Source organism: Oncorhynchus masou, chromosome 13 (assembly GCF_036934945.1).
Source record: "Oncorhynchus masou masou isolate Uvic2021 chromosome 13, UVic_Omas_1.1, whole genome shotgun sequence".
Taxonomy (NCBI): Eukaryota; Metazoa; Chordata; class Actinopteri; order Salmoniformes; family Salmonidae; genus Oncorhynchus; species Oncorhynchus masou.
This window is the reverse complement of record NC_088224.1, coordinates 76,903,046-76,920,840: the sequence shown is the minus strand read 5'-3', so window position 1 is coordinate 76,920,840 and position 17,795 is coordinate 76,903,046. Positions and strand designations below refer to the sequence as shown.

General features: G+C 44.2%; 1 protein-coding gene across 5 annotated transcripts in view; it reads right to left on the bottom strand.

Annotated features, from left to right (window-relative positions):
• Positions 1–17,795, bottom strand: part of LOC135553087 (chloride channel protein 2-like) — a 213,633-nt gene that overhangs the window by 90,186 nt on the left and 105,652 nt on the right. For all 5 annotated transcript variants that reach the window (XM_064985180.1, XM_064985183.1, XM_064985181.1 and 2 more), the window contains one exon: positions 629–760. In XM_064985180.1, coding sequence (XP_064841252.1) covers positions 629–760 — 132 coding nt within the window. The remainder of the gene's footprint in view (positions 1–628; positions 761–17,795) is intronic.

Below are 17,795 nucleotides of genomic sequence, written 5' to 3'. Positions count from 1 at the left end.
TCCTAAAAATGACTTCATTATAGGGAGAGATCAAAATGTGTATGTGCCTGTGTGGAGAAATAGGGGATGGGCGGCTTGCTTCTAGATGACTCACTCTTCTCCCCTCTCTACTTTCTCCACATGCAGTCTACCATCTGACACACACACACACCACATCAATGTGTGTAAATGTGTGTTTGACTGAAGATAAAGCACATTGACACCCACACACCTTCTGAACACCCAGCATACATGCTACCAGCACACAAACACAGTTTCACGCTGCAAAAATTAAACTAAACCACATTTAAGCTAATCGTACACACACACATGCGCACACACAGTTTCATGGCGCAAAGATGACATTAAACCAGATTTAAGCTAATCATACACACAAACACACACCTGCATGCAGCTCAGGAGGACAGTAATCTGCACTGCAGCTCACTATGAACACACACACCCTGGTTGGAGGGATGTACGTGAGTAAACCACAGTGTCTGAGATTATCTGGTGTCTTCTTTAGCTGCATGCAGGAGAGATGTCAGATGAAAAGATTCAGCCAAAGGAACGGAGTGTACAGCTGACCAAATTCGTCATTAGACCAAGTCTACCTCACCTTCCCTCCCTTCAACTCACTCCTCCTTACCTTGTAGACAGATGGCGATAGCGAAGTCGACCACCCAGCTGACCAGAGCCATGAGTAGACCGAGGAGGATGAGGAAGATCCAGTCTTCACCAACACGAGAGATGAGGAACTTCTGACAGCGCAACGTACAGACTGGAGGGAAGAGAGATACAGGTGCACACAGTTAGACAACAACAACACTGTTACTACTAAAGTACTGGTCAGTCAAGTCAGTCAGAACTACAAAACAAACAAACCAACACATCTTACAGACTGAGGAGAGAAGTTTAGCATTGTTAAAACTACATTACCCACCTTGGAGTCAGTACTACACATACCCACCATACAATGTAAACCCCTGCACCCACAACTGCCCATTTGTTGATGTCAACTTTTGCACAGACACCTCTAGTATAATTTTAAATGGGGCTGTTTTTATATTCACAGAGTTTACTCTAATCCTCTCCTCTTTCTACCCCCACCCCCCACCCCTCACACACATACTGTACTGCCTCCTCTACCAGTTCCTCCCCTATTTTCCTCTGCTCTCTCCCTCTCTCCTGACCTCATTGCTCCTCTCAGAGTGAAGAGGTCTAGCAGCAGGGGCACCTCTAGTCCTCAACTTTAACGACTGTGTCACATCAGGCACTCCACACTGTCCTAACACTAGTACTGCTCTGCTCCCCTCTCATCTAATTCTGTCTCCTCTCATCAATGTACTAAACCACACTAATGCTACTTTACCACACTACAAGATTATGTCAGAGGAAAGGGAGAATAAACAAAGGTATAAAATAAAATCTTCTTTCAGTATCCCGGTCTTCCTCTCTCTTCCTGCCTTTCTTTTCCTTCTCATCTAAAATATTATTGCTCTCCCCATCTCTGTCTTTCCTCCATCATGTATAGTACAGCCTGTGTGTACTATCATATAGGGGAACAGATTGTCCTGAGGCAGGAATGGTGACAGAGCATTAGTACACCCTGTGTGTACTATCATATAGGGGAACAGATTGTCCTGAGGCAGGAATGGTGACAGAGCATTAGTACACCCTGTGTGTACTATCATATAGGGGAATAGATTGTCCTGAGGCAGGAATGGTGACAGAGCATTAGTACACCCTGTGTGTACTATCATATAGGGGAACAGATTGTCCTGAGGCAGGAATGGTGACAGAGCATTAGTACACCCTGTGTGTACTATCATATAGGGGAACAGATTGTCCTGAGGCAGGAATGGTGACAGAGCATTAGTACACCCTGTGTGTACTATCATATAGGGGAACAGATTGTCCTGAGGCAGGAATGGTGACAGAGCATTAGTACACCCTGTGTGTAAAACAGATTGTCCTGAGGCAGGAATGGTGACAGAGCATTAGTACACCCTGTGTGTACTATCATATAGGGAACAGATTGTCCTGAGGCAGGAATGGTGACAGAGCATTAGTACACCCTGTGTGTACTATCATATAGGGGAACAGATTGTCCCTGAGGCAGGAATGGTGACAGAGCATTAGTACACCCTGTGTGTACTATCATATAGGGGAATAGATTGTCCTGAGGCAGGAATGGTGACAGAGCATTAGTACACCCTGTGTGTACTATCATATAGGAACTGTGTGTACTATCATATAGGGGAACAGATTGTCCTGAGGCAGGAATGGTGACAGAGCATTAGTACACCCTGTGTGTACTATCATATAGGGGAACAGATTGTCCTGAGGCAGGAATGGTGACAGAGCATTAGTACACCCTGTGTGTACTATCATATAGGGGAACAGATTGTCCTGAGGCAGGAATGGTGACAGAGCAACATGCATGTTTTTTGTACTCTAGGCTACGCACACACTCTCCAATCAACACCCTCACTGACTGTCTAACACACACACTGCTTATATAAGCAGTGTAAAACACTGTGTGTGTGTGTTGCATCATTTTACCCACAGCCCAGCTGTGTTCTAAGAGCCCCTTCTGTTCTCTAGTCAGCATTCAGAGCAATTAGGGTGAAGTGCCTTGCTCAAGGGAACATCAACAGATGTTTCCACTTGTTGGCTCGGGATTCGAACCAGCGACCTTTCGGTTTCTGTCCCAACGCTCTTAACCGCTAGGCTACCTGCCTCTGTCTGTTTGCGTGTGTGAGAGCATGTACATGCAAACATATACATGTACATATAAAAGTGTGTGTCTCAACCAGCAGCAGGTGTAATCGTGTCTGGTCTCTGAGCAGTAATGTGGTGAGCTCCGTCTGTGCTGCTATGGCTCACTGGTTTTCCTTGGGTACACAGTACACACATTAAAAAGCTTACCAGCGTAATTCTTTACGGAAGGCAATAACCTGCATGCCATTCCCCTCCATCCTTATCCTCTCTTCTCTTCAATTTCTCATTCACCCCATCCTGTCTTCCACCCTTCCTTCCTTACCATCTCTTTCTCATCACTCTTCAACCCACGGCTTTAACTTCTTTCATTACTCTTATCCTTCTTTTTCCTTTTCTACCTTCTATCTCTTCTCTTTGTATTGGTCTTCCTCTCCTTACTGGAAGTTTCTTTGCTTTCTCTCTCTTTCCACTTTTCTTTTCCTTTTCTTCCTCTGTCCCTAGTTTCTTTGCTCCTCCATCTCCTTCTCCTCTCCTGTCTCTCTTGGACTATCCTTCAGCCTTCTTTTTTTATGCTTTCTCTCTCCCTCTCTCTGCCTCTAGCAATAATACCCACATACCTGCTGAGACTAATTTAGGTTGCCTTGGATACAGAACGCGTCCGCTTTCCGTGCCAAACTCTAAATGGCTGAGAGAATGAATGAGTGAAGATGAATAAGTGAGAGAAAGGAAACACATAAAAGGAAACACATAAGAAAGAGAGACAATTAGCTAGGCCTGCTTGGCTATGTGTACGACCACCAGCAAATGGCATTAGGATAGAACGGGACAGAAAACCACACCACTCAGCTCTTTAACTTTTACATATCAACTAGGAGAGAGAGGAAGAGAAGGAGGGAGAAGGAGACAAAAAAAAGTGCACGAGGGAGACAGTGAAGGGGACAGGAGAAGGAAGAAAAAGGGAGAGATTCAGCAGATACGACCCAGCCATGTCCATACTCCTAAACACTGACTCTAGTGTAACCCCTATAAAACACAGTCCTTCCCTCCTTGACTGTAGTCTAACCCCTATAAAACACAGTCCTTCCCTCCTTGACTGTAGTCTAACCCCTATAAAACACAGTCCTTCCCTCCTTGACTGTAGTCTAACCCCTATAAAACACAGTCCTTCCCTCCTTGACTGTAGTCTAACCCCTATAAAACACAGTCCTTCCCTCCTTGACTGTAGTCTAACCCCTATAAAACACAGTCCTTCCCTCCTTGACTCTAGTCTAACCCCTATAAAACACAACCCTTCCCTCCTCGACTGTAGTGTAACCCCTATAAAACACAGTCCTTCCCTCCTCGACTGTAGTCTAACCCCTATAAAACACAACCCTTCCCTCCTTGACTGTAGTGTAACCCCTATAAAACACAACCCTTCCCTCCTTGACTGTAGTGTAACCCCTATAAACCACAACCCTTCCCTCCTTGACTGGAGACTAACCCCTATAAACCACAACCCTTCCCTCCTTGACTGTAGTGTAACCCCTATAAAACACAACCCTTCCCTCCTTGACTGTAGTGTAACCCCTATAAACCACAACCCTTCCCTCCTTGACTGTAGTGTAACCCCTATAAACCACAACCCTTCCCTCCTTGACTGTAGTGTAACCCCTAATAAACACAACCCTTCCCTCCTTGACTGGAGACTAACCCCTATAAACCACAACCCTTCCCTCCTTGACTAAACCCCTATAAACCACAACCCTTCCCTCCTTGACTGTAGTGTAACCCCTATAAACCACAACCCCTATAAACCACCCCTTCCCTCCTTGACTGTAGTGTAACCCCTATAAACCACAACCCTTCCAACTCCTGTAATCTAACCCCTATAAAACACAACCCTTCCCTCCTTGACTGGAGACTAACCCCTATAAAACACAACCCTTCCCTCCTTGACTGGAGACTAACCCCTATAAACCACAACCCTTCCCTCCTTGACTGTAGTGTACCTATAAACCACAACCCTTCCCTCCTTGACTGTAAACCCCTATAAAACACAACCCTTCCCTCCTTGACTGTAGTGTAACCCCTATAAACCACAACCCTTCCCTCCTTGACTGTAATCTAACCCCTAATAAACACAACCCTTCCCTCCTTAACTGTATACTAACCCCTATAAAACACAACCTTTCCCTCCCTGCTCCTCACAGCAACATCTCCCATAGATGGCTTCCTTATGCTATTGAGATGTTCAGGGCTGGGGGATGTTTATGTAAATGTGATATAAATGCTGTGGCTGATTCTCGGGTAAACGCCTAGTTGTGTTCCTCCATCACGCCACCACCCAGTATATGGGAAGGACTTACCAGCTTATGACTTCACATCACACTGAGCATGGTTACATGCACATAATAATACAATTATTGTAGATAGTCAGATGAATATACATTTCCCTAAAAATCCTGTATGCTTACCTAGATTTGGACCTTACACTGATTAAGATAAGCAGAGCAAGGTGTTTACATGACTATTGCAATACTCGGCCTACTGCCATAATCCGTTTAATATTGAATTATTAGAGTGCATGTAAAACGTACTCTATGATACGTCTCATTGCTGGTTAATGGCGTTATGATACAAACTCTCCTTCTCGCTTCGCTGCCTACTTCTATAACCCCTTCTCTAGTGGGGGTTTATGGTCGTAAAGGGAAATGCTATGAAATAACTCCAGCCATGAGGGAGACTGGCATGACAGGATGATAACTGATTAAAACACTAAGGTGAAAACTCCTGTTCTGTTTTAGGGCTTAGTGCAAGACAGGTGGTGATGACATAAGACCTGAAAGCCGGAGCCAACCCCCAGAGGTCTCATTCTGCTCTAAGTGTGTGTGTTTAGGAAAGCGTGTATTAAGAGCAGGTGCAACCAGAGCTTCCCGGGGAGGTCTGAGCTCAGTGTATGTCAGCACCTATAGCCTGAGCCCAGCTATCAGCCAAGCCATTAGTCTGATGGGTGAATGGGTGAGTGAGCCAGGGGAGCTCTGGGGGTTGGAAGAATACCTGAGGGTAAGTCTGTCTGGTCTACTGATGGCTGACACACATTAAATGACACAGATGGATGGTGAGTAGAGGGAGGACTCTCACCAGGTGCCACTCGTCATGACCAACAGATAAATCTCTACCTCTAAACTCTACTCACCAAATCTGCCTCTGTTACATTCCAATTGCCTTCTCTTTCTGAACTCATGTTTTATGTCTTTATTTTCCTCTCGTTTGCTTACTGTTTTTTTCTCATGTTCTTTCTATCTCAGTGAGAGTCAAAGTGGAGAGCTTTGATCCATGGCCAAAATGACACAGACACATACATGCACGCACACACACATGCACGCACACACAGAGTTAGATACCACCACAACATAATCTTCAATGAAGACATTATGTTGTCATGGCAACAACCCTTATATACCCCTTCCTGCTAAGAGAACAGCTGGAACACCTGTTCCTCAGGTCTAGGGGTGGAGTTTGTCCTGCTCGGATCTAGGGGAGGAGTTTGTCTTGCTCAGATCTAGGGGTGGAGTTTGTCCTGCTCGGATCTAGGGGAGGAGTTTATCCTGCTCAGATCTAGGGGTGGAGTTTGTCTTGCTCAGATCTAGGGGTGGAGTTTGTCTTGCTCAGATCTAGGGGTGGAGTTTGTCCTGCTCAGATCTAGGGGAGGAGTTTGTTCTGCTCAGGTCTAGGGGTGGAGTTTGTCTTGCTCAGATCTAGGGGTGGAGTTTGTCCTGCTCAGATCTAGGGGAGGAGTTTGTTCTGCTCAGGTCTAGGGGTGGAGTTTGTCTTGCTCAGATCTAGGGGTGGAGTTTGTCTTGCTCGGATCTAGGGGAGGAGTTTGTCCTGCTCAGATCTAGGGGTGTAGTTTATCCTGCTCGGATCTAGGGGTGGAGTTTATCCTGCTCAGATCTAGGGGAGGAGTTTGTTCTGCTCAGGTTTAGGGGTGGAGTTTGTCTTGCTCAGATCTAGGGGTGGAGTTTGTCCTGCTCAGATCTAGGACCAAGAGCAACTCCTGACCAGTCTTTGGGATTACCTACTTGTAAAAACAATATGTTACATATTACTAGTTACATTTAACGCGTTACTTTACAATATTACTTTGTGTGGAAAGCATCAAGTTATATTACTAGTTATATTACTTTGCGTTACTGTCATGAAAAACCCCTCAAAATCTCAGTTTGTTTGACTGTCGGAGGGAGCAGGGCGAGCCTCGCATGCTATACCAAAGATATAAAGTAGCCTAACTCAGGTTTGATCACTTGTTTCTACTTTCGTCTGTGGCACAGCTTTCCTGTGCTAGTCTACAAGTGCTGCGCTATATATGGGCTGCTTAATTAGCCATATTTGGCATTTATTAGGATCTCCATTAGCCGATGCAAAAGCATCAGCTACGCTTCCTGGGGTCCACTTGAAACAATATATGACATAATACTGTAAGGTTCTGTATTTATTTTCTTAGTCAACCTTGTGTTCTGTTCCGTTGTGTTCTTGAATGTAGCCCTGTTTCTTTGTGTTCTTGAACATAGCCCTGTCCTTCATTTTTGTTCATTGATTTCTCCCCGAAGCAATTCTCCATCCCATTATTGATAACCGTGAAGGGGGTTACTAAGTATGTAGAGGGCTTGATAGATTTGGGAGCAGCAGGTAATTTTATCGATCACCAGCTAGTACTAGAGCTTGACATTGATCTAACACCTGTCACCACTCCCTTAAGGATTATTAACACCCTGGACGGGCAGCCATTGGGATAGGTTTTGGTGTGGAAGACTCCATTCAACTTATGGAACTCCCCAAACAGCCACTCATCCTCGGACACACCTGGCTTTGTAGTCACGACCTTGCCATCTCGTGGCGACAAGGTGAACTACTGTCCTGGTCTTCTACCTGCTTCACAAGTTGTCTCAGCCTACCCTGCAGAGCCACCATCATTGAGGACTCTGCCTCTGCAGTGCCACCCATCATGCCATCTGAATATGCCCAGTAAAGCAATGTCTTTAGCAAAATCAAGGCCTCCACTCTGCCACTACATCGCTCAGGGGACTGTGCTTACCCCCTATCTATCCCGGAAAATGAGGCAATGGAGAACTACATTGATTAAACACTCAAACGGTTTCATTCATCCTTCTTCTTGCCTGGCTGTGTAAGGCTTCTTCATTGGAAAAAAGGACGGTAGTCTCCATCCATGTATTGATTACCATTCCCTGAATGACGTCACGGCCAAGAACCGTATTCCTCTGATTCCAGCGACCCTTGAACAAGTGGGCCACTCCAACATCTTTTTCAAAACTCGAAGTGGATATAACATTGTCCGTGAAGGCGACAAATGGAAGACGGCCTTTATCACCGCACAAGGGCACTACGAATACCTGGTCATGCCCTACGGCCTTAGTAACGCCCCCGCCGTCTTCCAATCCTTTATGAACAAGGTTTTCCAGGATATGATCAGCAGCTTTCTCATCGTCTACATTGATTACATCCTGATTTACTTCCACTCCGTGATGGAACATATACAGCATGTGGAAAAGGTGCTTCAACAACTCCTTGACCATAACCTTTATGTGAAGACTGAAAGAAGCACCTCCATGTAACCTCTGTAAACTTCCTCGGTTTTGTACTGACTCCTGGAGGATTCAGCATGGATGAGAACCAAGTCACCGCCATCAGTAACTGACCCAAACCCACCACCGTTAAGGAACTCTGTTTCATTGGGTTCTCCAACTACTATCGCTGGTTTATTCGGAACTTCAGTTCTACTGCCGCTCCCCTCACTGTCCTTACCAGCCAAAAGACCCTGACCCTTCAATGGACTGATACAGCCCTGACTGCTTTCAACAACTTGAAACGCCTCTTCACCTCAGCTCCTGTCCTTCGCCAACCTGATCCGACCCTTCCTTTCACCCTGGAGGTGGATGCCTCCGGTGTAGGAGCCATACTCTCTCAGCGGGTGAGAACACCTCCAAAATCACATCCCTGTGCCTTCTTCTCCGGGAAGTTATCCTCCGCTGAGAGGAATTATAATGTGGGGAACATAAGTTCTTGCCATCAAGCTGGCTCTTGAGGAGTGGCGCCACTGGTTGGAGTGCGCACAACATTCCTTTCTAGTCCTAACAGATCATCATAATCTGGAATATATCAGAGGTTAAACTCCAGACAAACCCGCTGGGCTCTTCACACGCTTCCATTTTCATGTTACTTACATCCCTGGAAAGAAAAACGTAAAATCTGATGCTCTCTCCAACCAGTTTGACCTTCCGACCAGTAACTCCTACCCTACACCCATTCTCCCTTCCTCTTGCATTATGGGACCGGTACAGTGGGATGTTCACCCTGCCATACTTGAAGCCCAATTCATCACAAGGCACTTACCTCAATTCCATAGAACATTTGTGGGCAGAACTGAAAAAGCATGTGCTAGCAAGGAGGCCTACAAACCTGACTCAGTTACACCAGCTCTGTCAGGGGAAATGGGCTGAAATTCACCCAACTTATTGTGGGAAGCTTGTGGAAGGCTACCTGAAACGTATGACCCAAGTTAAACAATTTAAAGGCAATGCTACCAAATACTAATTTAGTGTATGTACACTTCTGACCCACTGGGAATGTGATGAAAGAAATAAAAGCTGAAATAAATCATTCTCTCTACTATTATTCTGACATTTCACATTATTCAAATAATGTGGTGATTCTAACTGACCTAAAACAGGGAATTTTTACTCGGATTAGATGTCATGGATTGTGAAAAACTGAGTGTAAATGTATTTGGCTAAGGTGTATGTAAACTTCAACTGTACCTACAAAGGAATTATCTAAGTGTATTTCATGGACAGAATATTAATGTTTTCTGATGTTAATAAGTTGTAAATCTTATGAACATTGTTTCTCAGGCTACATGTTGTTATGGAATATTTTTCATTATTTTCTGGGTTGCTTGTTTTAAGTGCAGATCTGAGATTGAAACAAATGGAAATGTCACTGACATGTCTATGGTACTGAGTGGGCTGCCCACAGTGGGCTTCGTCCTAAGGCAGACAGTTTCAGTGCAAAAAGTGGAATTATTTTATATGTGCATATGATTATTGTAGACAATAACCTTGGAGATAATAGTTAAACAAACATACAGTGCCTTGCGAAAGTATTCGCCCCCCTTGAACTTTGCGACCTTTTGCCACATTTCAGGCTTCAAACATAGATATAAAACTGTATTTTTTGTGAAGAATCAACAACAAGTGGGACATAATCATGAAGTGGAACGACATTTATTGGATATTTCAAACTTTTTTAATAAATCAAAAACTGAAAAATTGGGCGTGCAAAATTATTCAGCCCCCTTAAGTTAATACTTTGTAGCGCCACCTTTTGCTGCGATTACAGCTGTAAGTCGCTTGAGGTATGTCTCTATCAGTTTTGCACATTGAGAGACTGAATTTTTTTCCCATTCCTCCTTGCAAAACAGCTCGAGCTCAGTGAGGTTGGATGGAGAGCATTTGTGAACAGCAGTTTTCAGTTCTTTCCACAGATTCTCAATTGGATTCAGGTCTGGACTTTGACTTGGCCATTCTAACACCTGGATATGTTTATTTTTGAACCATTCCATTGTAGATTTTGCTTTATGTTTTGGATCATTGTCTTGTTGGAAGACAAATCTCCGTCCCAGTCTCAGATCTTTTGCAGACTCCATCAGGTTTTCTTCCAGAATGGTCCTGTATTTGGCTCCATCCATCTTCCCATCAATTTTAACCATCTTCCCTGTCCCTGCTGAAGAAAAGCAGGACCAAACCATGATGCTGCCACCACCATGTTTGACAGTGGGTATGGTGTGTTCAGGGTGATGAGCTGTGTTGCTTTTACGCCAAACATAACGTTTTGCATTGTTGCCAAAAAGTTCAATTTTGGTTTCATCTGACCAGAGCACCTTCTTCCACATGTTTGGTGTGTCTCCCAGGTGGCTTGTGGCAAACTTTAAACGACACTTTTTATGGATATCTTTAAGAAATGGCTTTCTTTTTGCCACTCTTCCATAAAGGCCAGATTTGTGCAATATACGACTGATTGTTGTCCTATGGACAGTCTCCCACCTCAGCTATAGATCTCTGCAGTTCATCCAGAGTGATCATGGGCCTCTTGGCTGCATCTCTGATCAGTCTTCTCCTTGTATGAGCTGAAGGTTTAGAGGGACAGCCAGGTATTGGTAGATTTGCAGTGGTCTGATACTCCTTCCATTTCAATATTATCGCTTGCACAGTGCTCCTTGGGATGTTCAAAGCTTGGGAAATCTTTTTGTATCCAAATCCGGCTTTAAACTTCTTCACAACTGTATCTCAGACCTGCCTGGTGTGTTCCTTGTTCTTTATGATGCTCTCTCTCAACATTGGATCATTCAGAGATCCTCACTGAACTTCTGGAGAGAGTTTGCTGCACTGAAAGTAAAGGGGCTGAATAATTTTGCATGCCCAATTTTTCAGTTTTTGATTTGTTAAAAAAAGTTTGAAATATCCAATAAATGTCGTTCCACTTCATGATTGTGTCCCACTTGTTGTTGATTCTTCACAAAAAAATACAGTTTTATATCTTTATGTTTGAAGCCTGAAATGTGGCAAAAGGTCGCAAAGTTCAAGGGGGCCGAATACTTTCGCAAGGTACTGTAAGTGTATGTAAACTTCAGACATTAACTGTATGTTCCTCCTCCTGTGTAGATATCATCTTGCACCTAGCGCATTTGAGCCCAGACATAGACACAAATACCACTGGTGTTTTGACTCTAGCACTGCTAGCGTTATCTTGATCTGTTAGCATGATGGCTAACCATTAACTGTTTTTTTGTAGGAATCCGGGACACAACTTGTGGTCCCAGCCTAAAAACCTAACCCGATTGCGGAATCCTTAGCTATCAGAACTTTCTTATTATTATTTATGATTTTGTATTTTACACAGTTTTCTCCCCAATTTTGATCTTGTCTCATCGCTGCAACTCCCAAACGGGCTCGGAAGATGGAAGTTGAGTGTCATCTGAAACATAAAACCTATTTAATGAAAACAAATTCATAAAATGAGTGTAGACAGTACATTGATCTGTTGAATGATCGTTTTATTCAAAATCTTTTTCTTGAGCCTCCAGTTCTGATTGCAGACCACATGTACCCAGACCCTTAGAGCTGTATAGCGGGCACACTTGCCACTAGAAGGAAAAGTCCTATAAGGGCAGAAGCGATAAATGCAAAGATCAGAGGTGTACCCTTTATTCATTCCTATGGACAGCAGCTGTCATGACATTTTTCCAAACAGCCTTTCTCCGCTTGCTTGAGAACTAAATGAAGAAATGAGTCAAGATCGGCTCGTGAAAACACACACCCGGTAGAGATATGATTCTGAAACTAATGCACACGTTGTTTGACAAAGTAACTGTAATAATATTTCCCAATTTGAAAAAGTAACGTGTTACTTTATTACATTACCCATAAAATTAATCTGATTACGTAACACGTTACGTAATCAGATTACTTTTAGAACACAGCTTCTGGCCCAGTATGCCACTGTTTGTTTGTTTTTATCACAAAATGGATTATGATGGCAATGCAGTGATGATGGTTAGTAGGGGCCATGATGATGATGGTTAGTGAGGGCCATGATGATGATGGTTAGTAGGGGCCATGATGATGATGGTTAGTAGGAGCCATGATGATGATGGTTAGTAGTAGGATGATGCCATGATGATGATGGTTAGTGATGATGATGATTTAGTAGGGGCCATGATGATGATGGTTAGTAGGGGCCATGATGATGATGGTTAGTAGGGGCCATGATGATGATGGTTAGTAGGGGCCATGATGATGATGGTTAGTGGGGCCATGATGATGATGGTTAGTAGGAGCCATGATGATGATGGTTAGTAGGGGCCATGATGATGATGGTTAGTGGGGCCATGATGATGATGGTTAGTAGGGCCATGATGATGATGGTTAGGGGCCATGATGATGGTTATGATGATGATGGTGGTTAGTAGGGGCCATGATGATGATGGTTAGTAGGGGCCATGATGATGATGGTTAGTAGGGGCCATGATGATGATGGTTAGTAGGGGCCATGATGATAGGGGCCATGATGATGATGGTTAGTAGGGGCCATGATGATGATGGTTAGTAGGGGCCATGATGATGATGGTTAGTGAGGGCCATGATGATGATGGTTAGTGAGGGCCATGATGATGATGGTTAGTAGGGGCCATGATGATGATGGTTAGTAGGGGCCATGATGATGATGGTTAGTAGGGGCCATGATGATGATGGTTAGTAGGGGCCATGATGATGATGGTTAGTGAGGGCCATGATGATGATGGTTAGTAGGGGCCATGATGATGATGGTTAGTGAGGGCCATGATGATGATGGTTAGTAGGAGCCATGATGATGATGGTTAGTAGGGGCCATGATGATGATGGTTAGTAGGGGCCATGATGATGATGGTTAGTAGGGGCCATGATGATGATGGTTAGTAGGGGCCATGATGATGATGGTGATGATGATGGTTAGTAGGGGCCATGATGATGATGGTTAGTGAGGGCCATGATGATGATGGTTAGTAGGGGCCATGATGATGATGGTTAGTAGGGGCCATGATGATGATGGTTAGTGAGGGCCATGATGGTGATGGTTAGTGAGGGCCATGATGATGATGGTTAGTGAGGGCCATGATGATGATGGTAGGGTCCCTTCCCCTTACAGTAACTAAAACCTCTCACCAGAGGTGACCCATTAAAACAACAGTCAACTCTGACTGTAGAAGGCCAGATGGTGCCATTCATGATCACAATGAGGAATCATTACCATAAGTGGGGAAGTGTGAGTGTGTGTAAGTGATAGAATGTGAGGAGAGAAAGAAAGGTGGAGAGAGAATGTTAGGAGTGAGAGAAAAGAAGAGCGAAAGTTGGAGAGAGGGAGATATGATAGAGTGAGTGATGAGAAAGAGATGGAGTGATGGTAGAAAATAATGGAGTGATAGTGGTGAGAAAGAGAGTGATGGAGAGACAGAAAGAGAGCCAGGGTAATAATGAATGGTGACACACAGGGGAGCAGTAGGCTTTGATTGCTGCTTCATTTCCTGGCTTACCAAAGGGCAGAAAATCCTGCTGCTTTCTTTCACTTCCTCTCTTCCTCCCCTCTTTCTTTCAACCTTTACTGTTCATCTGCCCTTCTCTTTATCATTCTTCCTCTCTCATTCAATTTCTCTCCCTTAGTCCCCTTCTGTGCTCCCCCTCTTTTCTGACTTTATTTTTCCTCGCCCAAGCCCTCCCGCTCTCTTTCCCTCTCTTTCTCAAACTACCCCTCTCTCCCTGACCCCACTCTCCTAGGTCTTTCCCCTCTCTTTCCCTCTCTTTCTCAAACTACCCCTCTCTCCCTGACCCCCCTCTCCTAGGACTTTCCGCTCTCTTTTCCTCTCTTTCTCAAACTACCCCTCTCTACCTGACCCCCCTCTCCTAGGTCTTTCCACTCTCGTTTCCTCTCTTTCTCAAACTACTCCTCTCTCCCGACCCCCCTCTCCTAGGTCTTTCCGCTCTCTTTCTCTCTCTTTCTCAAACTACCCCTCTCTTCCTGACCCCACTCTCCTTCCAACCCCCCTCTAACTCTCAACCTTTACATTTCTGGTCCCTCTCTCCCTCTCTCCCTCTCTATTCCTCCCTCTCTCTCATGGTGCAGAAACAGCTCTTCCACTCTGCAGTTCACTGCAGCTACACAACACACTTTTCACACCGTTTCAACCATTCTGCTGACACACACTTCATCACAATGATTTTGTAACACATTTATAATGTGCATAAATATATACTGTAGGCATTTCACATTATGTAGACACTCAATTATGCACATACATATTAATGGCAATAGTTGTATAGATACGTGTAATACATATAAAATAGATTATGAGAGCACAGGTTTACACAGAAATAGAATGGGCTTGGAACCTCTAACCCTGGCAATTTGACTGGTAAACTCATGGGTACACTCGTAATGGCTGCCTGGTATCGTGATACAATCATTTCCATGGTAGAATGTTCTCTAAAATGATGTTAACTGATGTGGCTCATGCAACACTCCGACTCGATATTCACGTCATAAGAAGGAATTCCCGTCGACCACGCCCACAAATTGGGGAAAACAAACATTCTTTCCCATTGACCCCCATTGTAAAAGGGTCAACTTCGTCGTAGATTGTTTGTTTAAAATAAATAACAAAACATGCCTTAAAGTTGCTGTGTTGTACGTTTTGTAATGTCATTTGAGTTGATTCAACAAATCACAGCACAGATTTATGGGTACACTTCCTGCTTTTACTTCCTGCTTTGCTGCTATGGGTACACTTGCAATGGCCGCCAATCCACCCATTAAGTCATCATTGATTTAAATGGGATACCCAATCTATTCATTCTTATTTCTATGGGCTTACAGTGAATTCAGAAAGTATTCAGACCCCTTCCCCTTTTCCACATTTTGTTATGTTACAGCTTTATTCTAAAAATGATTAAATACAAATTGTTCCTCATTAATCTACACACAATACCCAATAATGACAAAGTGAAAACAGGTTTTTAGTATGTTTGCAAATGTATAAAAAAATGTAAAACAGAAATACTTTATTTTATACTGTAAGTACTCAGACATTTTGCTATGAGACTTGAAATTAAGCTCAAGTGCATCCTGTTTCCATTGATCATTCTTGAGATGTTTCTACAACTTGATTGGAGTCCACCTGCGGTAAATTCAATTGATTGGACATGATCTGGAAAGGCACATACCTGTCCATATAAGGTCCCACAGTTGACAGTGCATGTCAGAGCAAAAACCAAGCCATGAGGTTGAAGGAATTGTCCGTAGAGCTCCGAGACACGATTGTGTAGAGGCACAGATCTGGCGAAGGGTACCAAAACATTTCTGCAACATTGAAGGTCCCCAAGAGCACAGTGGCCTCCATCAAATCAAAATCATATCAAATGTATTTATAAAGCCCTTCTTACATCAGCTGAGTGCTGTACAGAAACCCAGGCTAAAACCCCAAACAGCAAGCAATGCAGGTGTAGAAGCACGGTGGCTAGGAAAAACTCCCTAGAAAGGCCAGAACCTAGAGAAGAACCAGGTTCTGAGGGATGGTCAGTCCTCTTCTGGCTGTGCCAGGTAGAGATTATAACAGAACATGGCCAAGATGTTCAAATGTTTATAGATGGCCATCAGCGTCAAATAATAATAATCACATTGGTTGTAGAAGGTGCAACAGGTCAGCACCTCAGGAGTAAATGTCAGTTGGCTTTTCATAGCCGATCATTCAGAGTCTCTTTACCGCTCCTGCTGTCTCTAGAGAGTTGAAAACAGCAGGTCTGGGACAGGTAGCACGTCCGGTGAACAGGTCAGGATTCCATAGCCACAGGCAGAACAGTTGAAACTTGATTAGCAGCACAGTCAGGTGGAGTGGGCAGCAAGGAGTCATCAGCAAGGAGCCATCATTATTAAATGGAAGAAGTTTGGAACCATCAAGACTCTTTCAAGAGCTGGCTGCCCGGCCAAACTGAGCAATCAGGGGAGAAGGGCCTTGGTCAGGGATGTGACCAAGAACCCTGGTGGTCATTCTGACAGAGCTCCAGAGTTCCTCTGTGGAGATGGGAGAACCTTCCAGATGGACAACCATCTCTGCAGCATTCCACCAATCAGGCCTTTATGGTAGAGTGGCCAGACAGAAGCCACTCCTCAGTAAAAGGCACATGACAGCCCGCTTGGAGTTGGCCAAAGGCCACCTAAAAACTCAGACCATGAGCAACAAGATTGTCTGGTCTCATTAAATCAAGATTGAACTCTTTGGCCTGAATGGCAAGCATCACGTCTGGAGGAAACCTGGCATCATCCCTACGGTAAAGCATGATGGTGGCAGCATCATGCTGTGGTGATGTTTTTCAGCAGCAGGGACTGTGAGACAAGTCAGGAGAGGGAAAGATGAACAGAGCAAAAGTACAGTGAGATCCTTGATGAAAACCTGCTCCAGAGCGCACAGGACCTCAGACTGGAGCAAAGGTTCACCTTCCAACAGGACAACGACTCTAAGCACACAGCCAAGATAACGCAGGAGTGGCTTTAGTACAAGTCTCTAAATGTCCTTGAGTGGCGCAGCCAGAGCCCGTACTTGAATCCGATCAAACATCTCTGGAGAGACCTGAAAATGTCTGTCCAGAGATGCTCCCCATCCAACCTGACAGAGCTTGAGAGGATCTGCAGAGAAGAATGTGAGGAACGCCCCAAATACAGGTGTGCCAAGCTTGTAGCGTCATACCCAAGAAGACTTAAGGCTGTAATCACTGCAAAAGGTGCTTCAACAAAGTACTGAGTAAAGGGTCTGAATACTTATGTAAATGTGATAGCTTTATTTTCTACATTTGCAGAAATGTCTAAACTTGCTTTTGCTTTGTCATTATGGGGTATTGTGTGTAGATTGGCTAACTATTTAATCCATTTTAGAATAAGGCTGTAACATAACAAAATGTGGAAAGTCAACAACGGGTCTGAAACTTTTCGAATGGACTGTACACCCATTGAAACACCCACCTCTGGTCTATAACAGTTGCCTCAGGACCAAATAGAGGAGCAGCACACCCACACACACAGCAGGCAGTCAGGGCCTGTTAATTAAGGCATTAATAAGAGTGTGTGTATGTGTATAGTGAGTGATCATGGATCATAGAAGCAGGGTGAACTGGCCTGTATATTGATCACTCTGTCACACTGCAGTTCTCACTGCTTAATCAAAGACATCCGTCTCTCTCCAGACCAGACCAATGCTACATTTATTTCTCTTTATTAGTCTAGAACAATAACCCTGGGCAGAAAAGAGCTGTCGTTTTCCCCTCACACAAGTACACACACCATTGATTAATGCATGACTTCAGGCAGCGTAGCTAGTGTTTGTGTGTGTGTAGAGAGAAAGAAGGATAGTAGTAATTTTCCATCTGCACCAGAACAAAGTTACTCCCCCTTGAGAAACACACTACTCTATAAGCTGTATGTAGCTGGGTGATGAGGTGATGGGTTATAGC